The following is an 18706-nucleotide window of genomic DNA, read 5'->3' on the forward strand; positions in this document are numbered from 1 at the left end:
ATTAAATAATATTTATATAATACATTATCATCTTATATAAGAGAAACGGGGTATATTTAAACGTGTTTAATGCGCTTGTATTTTGAACTATATTTTCAAATAAAGATAAGTACATTTCTATATTTTGCACTTAATATACAAAAAAATCTTCTTTAGTACTTCTTAAGAACATCTAAGTGTACTCAACTGTGATATTTTGAGACAGCATGAAATATGAATTAAAATTTGCTTTAAATATACTATCTCTGTATTTAAAAATATATATTTAGTTACCACTTGTGGTACACTATGGGTTCAAATGTACTATAAGTAGTATCTAAAAACATTTTTTGAATACAGAGATAGTATATTAAAAGTGCATTTAAATTAATATTTCATGGTGTCTCAAAATAGCACACTTAGATGTATTTAAGATTATCTTAAGAAGTACTAAAGAAGAATTTTTAGTATATTAAGTACAAAATTAGTGCACGAAGATAGAGCACTTTAAGTACCTTATAAAAATTACAGGGGAAAGAATGGCAGTGCTAAAGGAGAGCGAACCACATGGGGGCGCTGTGACGACAGAGCGCAGCGCAGAGTGCAGTGAAGTGCTCTTGTTCGAGTCTCCGCCCCTGCCAGCACCACCGCGGATGACGTTGAACAACAAAGATGGCAGGAGGAAACAGCAACTATTGGGAAGGTGAGGTGGCAAAGCGTTACAAATTCCACTTGACCAAAAGCTTTATTGCGCTTTGTGACAGCTCACGCCAATTCCTAGTTCTGAAGAGTCTTTGGTAACGTTTTCACGGAAGCGCAGCCGGGTTACCACATTAACTATCGCAGTTAGCATTAGCTCGCTAGTCCGCAGAAACGTCAGTGCTTTCGATTAGCCCGAAAACCTGAGGAATACAGCGAAATATATTTCACTCAACAATTGTCTGAAGTCTTTCAGTTTACACAGACTTTCTGTACTTAATGTACCTCGAACATATGTAATCTGTCAGAAAAGTTACACAACTGTTTGTATATGAAACTGAAACGAGCTTTTACACCAAAATAGAATAAACTCATGGGCCGTGTTTTAAAATCAAGCAAGCTTCCTTCCTAGGCAGCACTTTTGGGCTTCAAATTCGCGTTTTGAATGTTCGTACTCGCCTGTGATGCCTAAAACACATGACAGCAGTCAGACACTGTAGACACTAATGACAATAAATGTCATCTGTCAAGGACCAGGTGGACTGATATGAAGGTTTTTTATAAATAACTACCAACTGAAGTTCTCAGTGCAATTATATAATTTTTTCTAATATCATTTGGCATCTAATATAAACGTAAACTGCCACTAACTAACTGCAAGTGCATATTGATTGATGTGTGTTTGTAGTTTTACATTTTATGAGTGTATATTTCCACTGACATCATTTACTGAATGCTGATAATGTAATCTTTATGATTTTGCACATTGACAGACCTGCGGAAGCAGGCGAGGCAGCTGGAGAACGAACTGGACCTGAAGCTGGTGTCTTTCAGCAAACTGTGCACCAGTTACAGCAGCTCTCGGGACGGTCGTAGAGGAGACAGGTGGGACGTCAGTGTGGGAGCTCATTCAAAGAATGTGAAGTTTTCTATGAGGATGGTGGTGGTTAATAACATGGTTCTCTTCTCTCTGTTTCCAGTAGTTCGGATACAACACCTCTGCTCTGTAACTCCACTCAGGACAGAATGTTTGAGACCATGTCAGTGGAGATTGAGCAGCTACTTGCAAAAGTAAGAACTATGGAATGCCATGTTCCAATATTAGGTGCAATAGTGCAATACACAATCTCCAATCTTGATCTTCATGTATATTAAACTGATATACTGATTGACGATAAGAATTTGTCGGTTGATCCTGATATCAAGAGGGCAGGGTGCCACTATATATATTCAATACCACTTCATGATAACAAATATTAATGATAACATCTATTCTTATTCTTTCTTGCATTTTAAAGCTGACAGGGGTGAATGACAAGATGGCAGAGTATACGAGCACACCTGGAGTAACGTCCCTGAACGCTGCTCTAATGCACACTCTTCAGAGGCACAGAGACATCCTACAGGCAAGTTTCTTTTCGTTTATAATCTCTCTTTTCATGAAACAATCTTAGTTATTTACCAGTGATATTATTGTCCTCGAACAGCTGCCTGTCCAACTGTTTTTATACATGTACGTACACTATTGTTTAAAAGTTTGGGGTCAGTAATTTATTTATTTATTTATTTATTTAAAGAAATGAATTATTTTATTCAGAAAGGATGCATATAATTGATCAAAAGTGGAAGTACTTTTGTTTAATGTTACAAAAGATTTCCATCTCAAATAAATGCTGTTTTTTTTTCTTCATCAAAGAATCCTGCAAAAAAACGTATCACAGCAAAAATATTATAGCACCACAACTAGTGGTTCAACGGATCACAAAACTCACGGTTCGGATCACATCACGGTTATTAAGTCACGGATCGGATCATTTTTCGGATCAGCACAAAAAAATAATTAGGGGTTCGGGGGTAACTTAACTTTGCATTTATTACTTAGCTCACTTTAACTACTCTGATACCACAGCAGAAACTACAAGCCTAACTAATACATTATTAAAAGCAAGTGAACAGACTGTAAAAAGAACAAATACTGTACACCAATTACAAGCATAGATAAATACAACATAAAGTTACAAAAGTATAAGTTTTAACTGTAGTATTAATTTTCGTGTACAGAAATGTAATTGAAAAATGTAAAATGACACTGTTCACTGTATAAATGGAATATAGATTAATCTCTGTTAAAACTGTTTTGTTGTTGATTTACATGACAGACAACAGCAGGTGATTATAGGTTGCTGTCACTTTAAGAGTAAGACCCCATGCACGCACACATCCAATAGATACACATCTGAATTCTCACCTCGTTCACTTAAGACATAACCGAATGTGTTTACAAGAATACTATACTAGGTATTTTGACTGACATAATGCGTGTATGTGTCCATCCAAGTGCATTGAGGACGCGAAAGAGAAATCAATTTGGAGTTTGCGAGCTATCTGAAACGCGCATCTCTCTCTCTCTCTCTCTCTCTCTCTCTCTCTCTCTCTCTCTCTGTGCGCGAAAGCCTTATATGTGCGTCTGTGCGCACCGATAACAGCCCTGCGTGCGATACCAAATTAAATCCTCTTTTGCCTCTTCTAGCGCTGGAATGGTTTTATATCTATTTAATGTGTAAACTAGCAAGACAAAATACGTTCAAATGATAACCTTTCACTCTCCCGAACCGTGGGGCTTGATCCGAACGGATCACGGATCAACTACGATCCGTTTAACCACTAACTGCAACTGATTTCAACATTGATAATAATAAGAAATGTTTCTTGAGCAACAAATCAGCATTTTAGAATGATTTTTGAAAGATCATGTGAGACTGGAGTAATGATGCTGAAAATTGAATGACATAAAATGTTTAAACTGTTATTTTAAAAGTTGTTATAATTTGACAGTATTACTGTTTTTCTGTATTTTTAAGCAAATAAATGCAGCCTTGATGAGCATAAGAGACTAATGCTTTCAAAAGCATTAAAAAATCTTACCAACCTCAAACTTTTGAATGATAGTGGATTTACTGTACAGGTGCATCTCAAAACAATATTTACTTTACAGGTGCATCTCAATAAAATAGAATATCATGAAAAAGTTGTTTTTTTTTTGTAATTTAACTTAAATATATTCTAGATTTATTAGACATAAAGTAAAATATTTCCAGACTTTTTTGTTTTCATTTTGATGATTACAGCTTGCTGCTCATCAAAATAAAAAAAATCTGTATCTCAGATTATTAGAATATTTAATTTCAAGTTCTATTAAATTACCATTCTTGGTGTATAAATACTGGGTTTAGGTCAGTAATCCCAACAGCAGTCATGGGGAAGTCTGCTGACTTGACAATTGTCCAGAAGACGATCATCAAGGCCCTCTACTATGAGGGTAAGCCACAGAGGGTCACTGCTGAAAGAGCTGGCTGTTCGCAGAGTGCTGTGCCAAAGGTGTACAATTGAAAGGAATGACTGCAGGCTTGAAGATTTTCAGTTCATTTAAGAACTTAGGAGAGCTTCAAAAGGAGTGGACTGAAGCTGAAGTCAGTGCATCAAGAGCCACCACACACAGACGTCTTCATGAAATGGGCTACAACTGTCACATTCCACGTACCAAGCCACTTCTGAACCAAAGACTACATCAGAAGCCTCTTACCTGGGCTAAGGAGAAAAAGAACTGGACTGTTGCTCAGTGGTCCAAAGTCCTCTTTTCAGATGAAAGTAAATTTTGCATTTCATTTGGAAATCAAGGTCCCAGAGTCTGGAGGAAGAGTGGAGAGGCACAGAAACATGTTGCTTGAAGTCCAGTGTGAAGTTTCCACAGTCAGTGATGATTTGGGCTGCCATGTCATCTGCTGGTGTTCGTCCACTATGTTTTCTGAAGTCCACAGTCAACGCAGCCATCTACCAGGAAATTTTAGAGCACTTCATGCTTCCTGCTGCTGACAAGCTTTATGGAGATGCTGATTTCATTTTCCAGCTGGATTTGGCACTTGCCCACACTGCCAAAGGTACCACAAGCTGGTTCAATATCCATGGTCATTTAGTCATTTAGCAGACGCTTTTATCCAAAGCGACTTACAAATGAGAGTAGTAGAATCAATTAAATCAACATGAGAACAACAGTGTATAAGTGCTGAGTGAAGTCACAGTTATGTCAGTAAAGTGCTCATAGCGAATTTTTTTTTTTTTTTTTTTTTTTTTTTTTTAAATAAATAAATACACAGATAGGAGAAGAATATTAGTCAAGGTAAGTGCTACTACTACTGGGTCAAGTGCTGACGAAAAAGATACGTCTTTAGCATTTTTTTGAAAATGGCTAGAGACTCGGCTGCTCGGATAGAGCGTGGTAGGTCATTCCACCAGCCAGGAACAGTCCCGGAGAAGGTCCGTGAGAGTGATTTTGTGCCCCTATGTGATGGCACCACAAGGCGCCGTTCACTTGCAGAACGCAGGTTTCTGGAGGGCGCGTAAGTCTGAAGTAGTGAGTTAAGGTATAGCGGTGCAGAGCCAGCTGTCGTTCTGTAAGCAAACATCAGAGCCTTGAATTGGATGCGAGCAGCTACTGGCAGCCAGTGCAGACTGATGAAGAGAGGAGTGACGTGCGCTCTCTTCGGTTCGTTGAAGACCAGTCTTGCTGCAGCATTTTGGATCAGTTGTAGAGGCTTGATAGTGCATGCTGGAAGGCCAGCCAAGAGAGCATTACAGTAGTCCAGTCTGGATAGAACAAGAGCTTGGACAAGAATTTGTGTGGAATGTTCAGATAGGAAGGGTCTAATCTTCCTGATGTTGTACAAGGCAAATCTGCAGGACCGGGTCGTTGCTGCAACATGATCTGTGAAGGTTAGACCAGCATCCATCACCACTCCAAGGTTTCTGGCTGTCCTGGAAGGAGTGATGGTTGAAGACCCAAGTTGAACTGAAAGGTTGTGATGAAGTGTTGGGTTTGCACCGATCACAAGCAGTTCCGTTTTTGCAAGGTTGAGTTGGAGGTGGTGGTCCTTCATCCAGGCAGAAATGGCTGTCAGGCAGGCTGTGATGCGACCAGCAACCGTCGGATCATCTGGTTGGAATGAGAGGTAGAGTTGTGTGTCATCAGCATAACAGTGATGGGAGAAACCATGATCCTGAATGACCGATCCTAGTGATGACATGTAGATGGAGAAGAGAAGTGGACCAAGCACAGAGCCCTGAGGTACCCCAGTAGCAAGATGATGTGACTTGGACACCTCACCTCTCCAAGATACCCTGAAGGACCTACCTGAGAGGTAAGACTCGAACCACTGGAGCGCGGTTCCCGTGATGGTGTTACTGTGCTTGATTGGCCAGCAAACTCACCTGAACCCCATAGAGAATCTATGGGGTATTGTCAAGAGGAAGATGAGAGACACCAGACCCAACAATGCAGTTGACCTGAAGGGGTGCTATCAAAGCAACCTGGGCTTCCATTACACCTGAGCAGTGCAACAGGCTGATTGCCTCCATGCCATGCCGCATTGATGCAGTAATTCATGCAAAAGGAGGCCCAACCAAGTATTGAGTGCATAGAAATGAGCCTGACATTTCTGTTTAAAATATACTTTTTTTTTAATTGATGGTGAATTGGTGGGTTTTTGTTAAATGTGAGCCAAAATCATCACAATTAAAAGAACCAAAGACTTAAAGTACTTCAGACTGTGTGCATTGAATTTATTTATTACATGAGTTTCACAATTTGAGTTGAATTACTGAAATACAGTAAATGAACTTTTCCATGACATTCTAATTTCTTGAGATGCACCTGTATATTATCAAGATAAAAGGCAATTCCTGTACATAGCTGGCCTAGCTTGTTATTTATAACCCTTATCTCTGTTTTCCTTCTCTAGGACTACACACATGAATTTCATAAAACCAAATCAAACTTCATGGCAATCAGGGAGAGGGAGGATCTTTTGGGATCTGTGAGAAAAGACATTGAGTGAGTTTTCTCTTAAATTTCATTCTAAAATTAAAAAGGTTTTGAAGACCAATCCCATCTAATATGTAGTTAATCTGTATTATAAAACCTTATGAAATTAAGTTCTCCATAAATTTTCTGACTGATTTTTGAATCCGTGCTATATATATATTTTTTTCTTATTTTCTGTGATAATTTTGGAGGAAAATTAGTGGAATTGTGCTGAATAGGTTTAAAATGTGTTAAACTGATAAACTGGGAATATTACACTTTCATTTTAGTATATTTAATTAACAAATATGCAAAGACTATGCAAGCTTTTTGTGGAGCTCTACAGGCACAGATTTGACGTGGTTCTGGTTGTAACCCTAAGATCATGACTGCAGGGCTGGATAATGAGTTATTGATCTGAGCTGCAGTGCTTTGGCACCTCTGTGGGCTGCTCTTATTTAATTCGTGTGCCTTGAAATAGTTGTTTGGTACCATATATGATGGGAAAAAGTCCATACTGCTCCTTGTAATTACTATTGAATTTATTTTTTCAGTCAAAATAAACTGACTGTCAGAGTTGGATTTGAGCTCAATCCATCTCTTGCAGCACTGTTTTAAAGGATTAGTTCAACCAAAAATGAAATTTCTGTCATTAATTACTCACCTTCATGTCATTCCAAAACCTTCGTTCACCTTCGGAACATAAATGAAGGTATTTTTTTATGAAATCCAAGAGGTTTTTTATCCCTCATAGAAAGGAACGTAATTACCATTATTAAAGGTCCAGAAAAGTAGTAAAGACATTGTTAAAATAGTCAACGTGACTACAGTGGTTCAACCTTAATGATATGAAGCGACAAGAATAATTTTTGTGCGCAAAAACAAAACAAAAATAATGACTTTATTCAACAATTTCTTCTCTTCCCTCTCAGTCTCCTTCGCAGTTGACATAGTGAACGCAGTGCAGCACTTCCAGGTTCTACGTCAGAACGGCGGCTTAGTATTGGCTGACGCTATTCATGTGAGCACCACAACGCATGCATGTGATGCTGACGCAGGAGCCGGCCAATAATGAGTCGGCATTCGGACGTAAACACGGAAGCGCTGCACTGTGTTCACTACATCAACTGTGTGGGAGACTGACAGGGAAGAGAAGAAAATTGGGTTTTGTAAGATCTTTTAAAAATGTTTTTGGAAAAAAAAAATGCTTGGTGCAAGACTATATTTGTTTGATCAAAACATTGATGACAAAGCTGTATTTTTATGTCAGATGATTCTTCAGAAATCTTTATAATATTCAGATTTGGTGCTCAACAAATATTTTCTTATTATTATCAATGCTGAAAACAGTTGTACTGCTTAATATTTTTGCGGAAACCAGGTTACATTTTTTCAAGATTCTTTGATGAATAGAAAGTATAGCATTTATTTGAAAAAGAAATCTTTTATAACATTATAAATGTCTTTACTGTCACTTCTTATCAGTTTAAACAATAAATAAATATGCTTGCTGAATAAAAATATTAATAAAATCTTTCTGACCCCAAAATTTTGAGCGGTAGTGTATGTCTTGTTGATAGATTACATTATCTTAAACCCACTATTGTTTAGTATTTGCTTATCATACAGGCACAATCAGTGTTAACAATTTTGTTACTTAGTCTGTGTACACAGGATAGTAGAAAGTGGAAATAATCATTCATGTATACATCATAAGTTGTAATATGTGTATTTACCCCCAGAGGGCGATAATGTGCTTTTAGTTATGCACTGCTGTATTTATCAGCCAATTTAGAGCAGTCTTTTTGCAACCTTGTACCGAGTTACTTTCTGTGGTGCAGGCTGTGAAGGTTCTAGTTTCAGCCGGGCTGCCGAAGCCTCACTCCTTGAGTTTGTGCAGTGCGTGTCGTGCGTGCTGTGCTTCTCCTGTTTCCGAACCCCCCATCGATCAGCAGCACAGCGCTATAGAAATGTCAGCAGGCAGAAATGACAAAGCCCCCTGTGTGATTTAATGCACTGCCCTTTAAAGCCTTGTTGGAATGATTAAGTTGGCTGTCAGCGCCCTGTCACTTTGATCGGTGTGGACTGACAGTTGATTTGACCAGCGGGCAGGTGTAATCCCATAGAAACTGGATTAATATCCTTTCTACACCAGTCTGTTTACAATAGGTGCAGAGAAAAACCCACTAGAGGGTGGAGTTAAGTTCGTCTTTGGTCATCGTTCAGGCTGCCATTTCAACAACCCTTTCTCAGCCTCATAAACTCTCCCATCTGAGATGGAGATTTGTTTTAATTTGTGCTGTCAGGCCAGTGTGTGTCTTTTAAAATAGCCTAGCTGTTTTTGCACAAGAAGAGGGGGTGTTTTTGTCTTTCATTTTATTTGATGAACTCTTGGGAAAGGGCTGTTCTTCCCAGCACTGTGTTCATTCATTATTAACACTAAATGCTCTCTGTGAGAGAGAGCTTGTGCATGGCACAGGATGAAGAAAAACCCTCAATATTAACCCAACCCCCACGTCATCCAAAATGCCAGGCTTTCTGCAAGATAATGTTCATACAATGAGCCGCCTGAGTAATTGCATGTTTCTTTTTGATTGCTAATTAATTTTCTTTTCTCGTTTCAGGACATATAAGAGTGGCTCGGGGGTGAATAATAGGCGGACAGAGCTCTTCCTGAAAGAACACGAGCACCTGAGAAAGTAAGAGCCTTCCTCTTCTACTGCCTACTTGATGAAGTACTCTGAATTTTACTAAATGGTTGCACCATTTTTGTGTGAAGAAAAAAATGATTATTTTACTTTTCTCCTTTTTTCTTGAATGAGAAGAAGGTGCAGTTTATTTTATTTTTTTGTACCTGATTTATCTAATAGGAAGTAATTTTAGGTTTTGGTGTTTAGTGGTGTATTAATGCAATGCTACGCCTGCATGCTAGAAAGAAAAAAAATCACACATGGTACTAAGTGATTTCTGATAGAAATTGAGATTTAAAATGCATTTTTTTAAGCTCTAGGCTTTGTTGTGCGTCTTTGTAGGGCTGCAAAATTTGGCCAACATGTTATTATATATCAATATGATTTTATAATAATGATAATAATAATAATAATATAATGATTAATATTACTAAATAAAACAATTAAACAAAAGAAGAAATATTACTGCTGTAAAATTAAAATTAATATTTAATAAAAAACTATTTTGTAATCCCCCGGTTTCACAGACAAGGCTTAAGCTAGTCATAGACTAAAATGCATGTTTGAGCTGTTTTAACTGAAAGTAACTTGCACTGAGATACCTTAAAATATATCAGTACCATTGTTTTATCTCAAGATGCACACCAGTAATGTTTTTTTTTCTAGTGTACGTCTATAAAAGTTACTTAAATACCCTAATTGAACTAAGGCCTAATCCTGGCTTAGGCTAAGCCCTGTCTGTGAAACCAGGCCAATATTAACTATAATGATGATCATTTTATTTTATGATACATCTGTAAAATTACAATACTAATATTTAGTCTTTCTTTTATTTTTAAAAGTTAAACCATCAAGTTTTTTTGGCAGAAAATTGCAGGGTTCCCTAGCCCTTAAAGCTTCTCTTTTGTTGACAACAGACAGTTTATTAGCACTTCTCATTACAAGTTCGGGAAGATGATTGGCACATGCATGTGATAAGTGACCCAGCGCTTGAAGAGATGAAGTTCATGAAGTTCGAGCAGCTCCAAGACACTGAAAGCACAGCAGTACGTGTGTAAATGAATACAGTGTTGTGCTTCGCTTTGAAACCCCCAGTTCATATATTTACTTAAACCACAGCCCTTTGATAATCACACTAAGCCATATTGTGCTTTAATTTTATTATTATTATTATTATTATTATTATTATTATTAAATGTGGAGCCCTGCGTGGTACTACATCTTCGTCTCAACCCTGTCTGATCAAGTTCTAGTTCTTCTAGAAATAGTCAATGGTTGAAAAGAGGAAGTAAACTTCAGATGAGCCCACATTAAGTCAAATGACTGATTCAGGTGAAAGGTAGGGGTGTACATGAATATATTCAAATATTTCATCTGTAATTATTATTCAAAAAAATATAAATACTATTCGAATTTTACTACGTTGTTTTGTGTGCGTAAATGCAGTGAATCAATGATAAATCCCAAGCACAAAAGTTCACAGTTATAACAAAATGCACTGGGTGGTGCTGTGGAGCGTGTTGACAAATTGATTATATTTGATCAAAGAACATTGTCGTCTGCCTCGCGAACTTTGCAATTACTTAGATCAAAATGATCTTACTAAATAATCTTACAAAATGGAGTTACTTTTGTCAAATGAATCAATGAAACTTGAGTTATCATAATCGCCACCAAAATGAGAAATCGCATAAAAATCCAAACACGAGTCGGATGAGAAAAGACAGCTGTCCATCGCTGCATTCATGACTGCAGGTAAGCGTAGCTGTACCCCCGAGTGAGCCGAGGAGATAACTTATCTGATAGTAAAATTATCTCGAGACATATGCTTCTTTTAAATTTCATCGAGGGAGAGAGGTTTAAGAACAGAAAACACAAAGCACTGTAAGAAACTTGGCTTCGTAATTTTTTGTCCCTGCGCATTTTCTCTGCAGCCGGCCTTACCTATTGTTATCAGACTGTGGAGCCAACTTTCACCTGAGCATATGGATATTATTGTTTTCTCAACATGAAAATGTGAAACAATATAAACACGAAAAACTTATGCCGACTCTCGAGTGTACGTTCTGAACGATAATTGGCGCAGTCTGCTTTATCTTTTTTCCCCGTTCGCTCTGCTTGAGCTTAAATGCTTTTGTTTTGTATACTTTTTATCTACGCATTTTGTTTTTAATGTTTTCTGCTAAAAGAAAACCTCAATATATGTAACGAAAGCTTGTTGTGTATATTGCCTTGTGTATCGTAAGCTTGTTCAGAAATGGTGACAAAAACATAATGATTAAGGCCCTGTTTACACTAGGGCGTTTTCGTTTTAAAATGGTGTTTCAAAACAAAGACGATCCTCGTCTACGGTGGAGTTTCCACAGCGTTTCAGAAAAGATATCCGTCTACGCTACACGACCAAAAACGCAGAGCGAACGGGGGCAGCCATGCCATTGTGTTGAAAAGTCTCTGTTCACAATGAAATGCAAGGTGGCGTTTCAAACTAAAACGGACCCTGTGTGTTTTTGAGTGTTTTTGAAAGCCTCCATTTTCGATGAGTAGTGTAAACGACATGTGTAACCGTAGCAAAAGGTATGTACTTTAAAACGAATATTTAAAAAATTAAACGGCCTAAAAAATTATCTTTCCCGTGAAGCGTCATTTAAATAAACGAATATTCCTTTTTTATGAGCACAAATATTCGAATACAATATTTTTGAAAAATGCCCATCCCTAGTGAAAGGGAGAGAATAAGACACTCAAAGTGTCACAGCCATGATGCCTGAAGAATGGAGGAAGGTTACCTTTTAATAGACACGCTTTCATTCATCAGTATCTCAGCAAGACTGGTGGTCTCTCTCAAATTGATGTTTTAAATTTGTGGAGTCATCGTAAGTGACTGCCCTGGCTGCTTTTGTAGGCATGGGGTAATTTGGTATAACAAAGGATGGGTGTAAAATTTGCACTGGTTTTAAAACATAAAAATGAATCGATGGTCTGCGGTAAAAAACTTGACAGAGCATTTCCTCTGGGTCATTTGTTTCACAGCAAAGCTTCAATGTATCAGTTTGCTCAAGGTAAGTAAAAGAGACCAGTGACAGAGATGAATATTACACATACTTAAAGACTCATGTGGATTGATAATTGCCTTAGGAAAGCTTGAATAAACTGTCTCAAATGGAAGCTTTCTGGGTTCAACTTCTGATAAAGGACTTATAAAGGACTAATTTAATTTTCTTTTAAATTGAATGCAAATTGATGTTTCCTGTACAAGGTTTGATTTGACCAGTTGAGAATTGTTTGATTTGTAAAAAAAATTTATGAACCAGAATAGAGTAAAAAAAAAAAAAAAAAAAAAAAAAAAGTAAAAGTTCCATTCATTTTCTCCAAAGTGAAAAAAGCTTTTTAAGACAGACCCAAAATGAGCACTGAGGTTATTGATCTGATGCTTCATTTTTAAAAGCTATTTAATAGATGAATTCTTTGTAAAGCACAACACTACCCATAATTATGTAGAGAAAGATGCTATTAGAAAATCATAGCAAACAAATCAGTTTGAAAGAACTGTTCAGCGACTGCCCAATCCCATGAAGCTTTCAAATGATGGGTGATGGACTCAATTACGCTCTCATCCAAAAAAAATCCTGGAAAATAAAAATGTATCACAGTTTCCATAAAGTATTAAGGAGCACAGCTGTTTTCAACATTGAAAATAAGATATGTTTCTTGAGCAGCAAATCAGGATATTTGACTGATTTCTGAAGAATCATGTGACACTAAAGACTGGAATAATGACTGCGGAAAATTCAGCTTTACCATCACTGAAATAAATGACGTTTTAAAATATATTAAATTGTAACAATATTTCACAATATTGCTGTTTTACTGTAATTTTGAATGCAGCCTTGGCAAACATAAAAGACTTTATTAAAGTCTTCATACAAAAATCATAATCCAACTTTTGATCAGTAGTTTATATTTGAATATTATATAGAATATGTATATTTTGCATTATATAGAAATTTAAAATATATTGTTTTTGTGTAATCATTAATTTACCAGTGAATATGTTTATTTTTCAGTTGATTACATTATTCACAAATCTTCATAGTATTGTAGTTTCCCCCTCATATAAGGTGTTTAGTTGTGCACCTTTTTTCCATATTTTCATATACTTTTTTTTTTTACTACTTCAAATTACTATGTTAGTTGCTGTGGTTCATGACTCATGAACTATTTATTAAAGAATTTTGTTAATTTTCTTGTAGAGAAAATAAATAATACTTCTAGAACCAAAGCAGCTAAACAAGTGGGCGGTTACTAGGGCTGGGTATCGTTCAAAAATTTTCGATACCGAGACGATACCGATACCTTGACTTCGATACCGATCCCTAAACGATACCTTTTTCGGTACCAGTTTTATAAAATATGTTTAAACAAGATTACATAACCTCAAAAAAATCTTTGGTTTTATATTTTAACTTTGTTGACTTTTTTTCAGACTCAAAGACTCATCTCCTGAGCCACTGCGGGGAATAAAAAAAGCACAAATTAAAAAAATTTACCCAACACAATAAATCAGTGCAAATAGTTTTAATAAAGTTTAGTTTTCAATGCAAAAATTAAGTATGTGAGGCTCTTTTTTAAATCACTCAGCAATTGTTTTTCAAAAAATTAATTATTATTAACAAGATCAAAGTGGAAGTAAGAGTGACGCAAGTTCGTTGCGTCTTACCGTGAAATAAGAGTTCTGTGTCTTTATTAAAATCAACACATTAATGATTCATCTCTCATCCACCCGCAATTAATTTGAATGTTATTTTTTTTTTTTTATTACTTGGCCCGACCCGCAAATTATCCGCAGTATCAGGAGGACGCTGATACCTCTTTTTCAGCAGAATTGTTCGCGTTCTGGAGCCAGAGGCAGAGCCTGTGCTCGTGCAGGTGAACGAGCCTGTCACGAACCGGTCGCGTGTTTCCATAGACTTGAGGGACGAACGCTGATGTAAAGCTGCTGTGTGTTGTACCTTAGACTACAAAAAACATTGCGCGTTCTGCTGTTTCTGCAGGCAGTGCTACACTTTTGTTTTCTGTTAACAGTATCTGTAGTGAACCGGCTGCTCACATAAACAGCCGTTTCTCACCCGTCCATTCGGAGATAAACTGAAAACGAAACCGTTGATTCACTCGCCCTCTCGCACATAGGGTCTCTCTCACGCGTATAGTTTTATATATTTAGATATAAATAACAATGTAGCGCAACGTTACTTGCTCCTCAACGAGACAGCGAAAGCATTTCTCCGCCCCTCTCCTCGGCTCCATTCTGAGGTACCGAAATTTGGTACCGAATGACAAGACACTTTTCGATACTCGATAGTATCGAGGCAGTTCGATCGGTACCTAAAAAGTATCGAGTTCGGTACCCAGCCCTAGCGGTTACTGTTGTGCCCTATGGAGTCAGTTCTGATTCACTTGCAGAGAGTCTCTCCATTGACCTGCTCCTCATGTGCAGAGTGATAATTGGCAGAGTTGAGACTGTAAGCTGGCTGAATGCTGAGTGTGTATGTGTGCCTCCTTCTCTCCCTGCAGTCCTGGCCGCATGCCCACTTTGTTTCTCAGCATCAGTGTGCCCTTCCTTCTCTCAGCTCAGTGCTTCACACCAGAGTCTGCTGAGGGGCAAACACGGGGCATAGTCTTCTAGCATTTGCACTACTCTCTTGTTTTCCCTTTCTTTTCATTTATAAGAGCTTTGTTGACTATGTCTGATATTTATCTATGATCGAATATGATCCAGAGTATCAGACCATTAGTATTGTTGATGTATTGTACATCCATAAGCTGTAAAACGGGTAACAAGAGCTGCGTATGTATGACTTGGGCCATGGTTGTCTCGTCATCTTCCTTTCACGTGCTTCTCTGCTCTCAGAGAGGAAGTAATCTCTGGTGTTATTGCTTGATCCCATTCCAGTGTAATGACCATTTAAAGACATTAACAGCTATGACAGTCTGACTCATAGATTACATTGAGCACTCAGAGAAAACAGGGAGGGAGACATCCCAGACAATTACTCAGTCAAATAAGGGAAGATGCAATGAGAAAAAAGCGAGCAATAAAACAATGATAACTTGTTATAGGAACTGAACAAGCTTTTTTGCATTTATTGAAATGTCTTTTTGTTTTTGTTTTGTTTTTTCACTACTTTATGGGACTTCATAAAATCATTTATTACCCTGTGTCATATAGTGTCAATCTGCTGACTTAAAGTAGGCCTGGAGATTAAAAAAATACAGGATCTTATGACCTGAAGATAAAAGATGTTTCCCATGCTGCTTCAACTGTGATGCTCACACAATTGACCTTACAACAGTGGTTACTCAACCACAGCCACAACTTTTCATGCTTAGCTGTTTGATTGGCTGTTTGTGCTGTCAGTCATTTTTCTGTTGTAAGGTCAATTGTAAGGTTCTATCAAAGGAGAAATTTGATCAGATTATGTTAAGAATATTCCTACAGGAAGCATGGCAGTACTTTTGTTCTGATATGTTGTGTATAATGAGAACTCTGCCTGAAATGCATCTGATGATGAAGATCAAGCAGCTCTGGATCCATTAGAATTTTGTCTGAATATATTAATGCTGTTTATGTCCAAAACAGACTTAAAGCAATTACACAGGTCAGCTTCTCTTTCACAGCTGGCTTGAAAATACAAAGACTTTATTGAAGCCTGTCCAAGTGTGAGATTGGTATACTAACCAGTTTTTATTTTCTTTATTTTTTTATTTAATAGAAATATACAAATGAAGCATGTATTACAATACGTACTGGTTCTGTGATTTCCATAACTGTAACTTTCAATATTTGAAATTACGTCACTCTTGCTCTCCTTGCATAGCACTAAATCTGAAGTGCTGAGCACATTTCTTTCTTGGGACATGGGCACAAGGAAATAAGGGAGGCTTGATTTTCATTCACAGCTCTGTGTGTTTGTGTGAGTGGAGACAGAAGGACTCTGCAGTCATGCCTGTGTGAGTTTTGGCCCATCTCCACTCATATCAGATGCAGCCAGCAAGTTAACGAGTCTTTGAAAGTCATATTCAGAATTTAATTAGCATGTGGCTTGGAAAACTTTTTGACATGAAGTGCCATTTTTATTACACAAACTTCACAATTCGATTGTATTTTGATTCACAAGCTTGCGATTAGATTTGATTCAATATCGATTAAGTGGGGCCTATCAGGTACAGTACATGGCAAATTTCCTCAAGGAAAATCTCTTAAGATTAGGCTACTTACGTTTAAATTACACACAAGGAAGTTTTTATAATAATAAGGTTATGATGATAACATTTTAAATGCATAATTGTTTCTTTTAAATATAAACATTTAAATGGTGTCTGTCATGAAAACATGACTGATTTATTCAAACATACATTATATACATAAAGAACAGGTTAGGTAAAAATAGGCTGTATTTATCAAAATACTTAATGATGATTAATGAGTTTATGGACATTGGCTTTTCTGGGGTAATGTGATGTTACGTGACATTTTTTACAAGCTGTTTTATTTACATCTTTCCATGGTTGAAACACTGAATGAGTGATTACATGAGACGTAAAAACAGATTTCGGTAAGTTGTACTGTATTTTTCAACATACCTTCTGATGATCATTCATCTAAATTTTGTGCTGTAACTAGTAGTAAAGTGGAAGAGATGATTAATTCACATGTACTCCGCGCTGCTGCTTGGCTTGATCTAAGGTGCTAAAATGGTATTTATTGTTTGAATTTCATAATAAAATTGAAAGAATTTAAAAGCTGAGACTTCGTTTCATATCCGAAGTAACAAAGCACAAAGCTTATTACGATTTATTGCAAAGTTTTATTCATTCATCAACTGAAAACAGGAAACATCGATTTAAGAATTGATGTCAGTTCATAAATATGAGAATCGATTAAAATCGAGAAATGAATTTTTAACCCAGCCCTAACATTTAAAATATACTATAGAAACTCACTGAAACAAGGGCACCTTACATTACAGTGTAACCAAAACTTATCATAATGTTCCTCTCTATGTTTTGGCTTGTGTGCAAGCATTTACTCTTCTGTACGCCCCATTGGTTGCTGATCTGTTCTCTGCTGGCTTCTTAAGACTTATAAATACAATTACATTATCCTTTGGACTCCCTTGATTCCATTTTTAAAGCTGTTATCATATTGTATGAAATTGTTATTGTTCTTGAGGTGGACGCTTGGGATCAGAGCATTGTAGAGTTTCCAAGATGTCCATTTATTTATTGCATTGAAAATGCATTTGAGTTGTGCCCATACAGCTACAGTCCATTAGCTCATCAAGAGGAGAGACTCTTTCTCTTTTACTCTCTCAATATAATGACTCTTCCACCAAAAACAAGAAAACGGATTAAAGTACAAATGATAAAACTAATTTTGAAAAGAGCAAGTGACCTTGAGCCTTAATAAGTGTAAAACATTCATCATGGTGTGAATGGATGCTGAGAACAAAGCACAGCAATAAATGAGAAACTTGTGCCAAAAGCATTTGTAGTTCCATTATCGAGCCCACAGCCTTTACTTCCCAGTTCTCTGTGGTGCTGGAAAACTCAAATGTCATGCTAACATCATTGGATAGGTATGACCAAACCAGACATGCTAACATGAACTATTTGGCTAAAATTTTACTGATTGATGTGCTCTAGCTCATTATCATATTTACACATTATCGATAACAAAGTAACCTCTCCACCTGTAGTTCCATGAGTGAAGGATCCAGCAGATGGAGCTCACAAGCCTGGGGCTCAGACGTCTTTCTCACTCTCCTCTTGTCAGCTCTGTGGAGCTTGGGTATAAATCTTTTCTTGCATAGGTCGACCAATAACAATGAGGCAGCTTTTCTGATGAGCCAGCAAGATTGCTCTCTCTCAGTTTCTGGGAAAAAGAGGGAGGCTGGCTTCACGATTACAAGGACTCGTTTGAGTACTGTTCCAGGTTTTTAGAGCAGGTCTTTAGAGGGCGGGACTTCCCACCTCCTTCCATGCCTTAAAATGGACTCCATGGCAGCAGCTGTCAGGTTCAAGCAAGTGGGCCATGGGGTATCCGTTCTGGATCTAGGAGTTCATCACCCTACCGTCTGTTCTGTAATCACAAGCTGTGCATTCAATGAATGTGCACTACCAGTCAAAAAAAAGTTTTTTTTTTTTCTTCTCATGATCTTCAAAAGCCTTTGATCTATGCTGATCTTATTCTTAAATGATTGAAATTCATTTTGAGAAATATAAATTGTACATACACACTTATTTAAAAGTCTGGGATCAGTTGAATGTTTTTTTTAAAGAACTCTTTTACTCACCAAGGCTGCATTTATTTGATTAAATATATGATAAAAACAGTAATATTGTGAAAGGATTTCAATTTAAAATAACTTTTTTGTTTTATATATTTTAAGATGGAACTGATTCCTGTGATGGGAAAAGCTGA

At 37.1% G+C, this 18706-nt stretch overlaps 1 protein-coding gene across 2 annotated transcripts in view; it reads left to right on the forward strand.

Moving 5' to 3' along the window:
* Positions 1 to 594: 594 nt before the first annotated feature.
* Positions 595 to 18706, forward strand: part of gosr1 (golgi SNAP receptor complex member 1) — a 30194-nt gene continuing 12082 nt past the window's right edge. The window contains exons 1-6 of one of the 2 annotated variants that reach the window (XM_067365723.1): positions 595 to 682; positions 1452 to 1563; positions 1662 to 1749; positions 1977 to 2084; positions 6474 to 6565; positions 9160 to 9234. In XM_067365723.1, the coding sequence (XP_067221824.1) occupies positions 652 to 682; positions 1452 to 1563; positions 1662 to 1749; positions 1977 to 2084; positions 6474 to 6565; positions 9160 to 9234 (506 nt within the window). In that variant the 5' untranslated portion in view covers positions 595 to 651. Of the gene's footprint in view, positions 683 to 1451; positions 1564 to 1658; positions 1750 to 1976; positions 2085 to 6473; positions 6566 to 9159; positions 9235 to 18706 lie in introns of both variants that reach the window. The other variant, XM_067365724.1, reaches the window with a different exon arrangement.

Source organism: Chanodichthys erythropterus, chromosome 17 (genome assembly GCF_024489055.1).
Source record: "Chanodichthys erythropterus isolate Z2021 chromosome 17, ASM2448905v1, whole genome shotgun sequence".
NCBI classification, from domain to species: Eukaryota; Metazoa; Chordata; class Actinopteri; order Cypriniformes; family Xenocyprididae; genus Chanodichthys; species Chanodichthys erythropterus.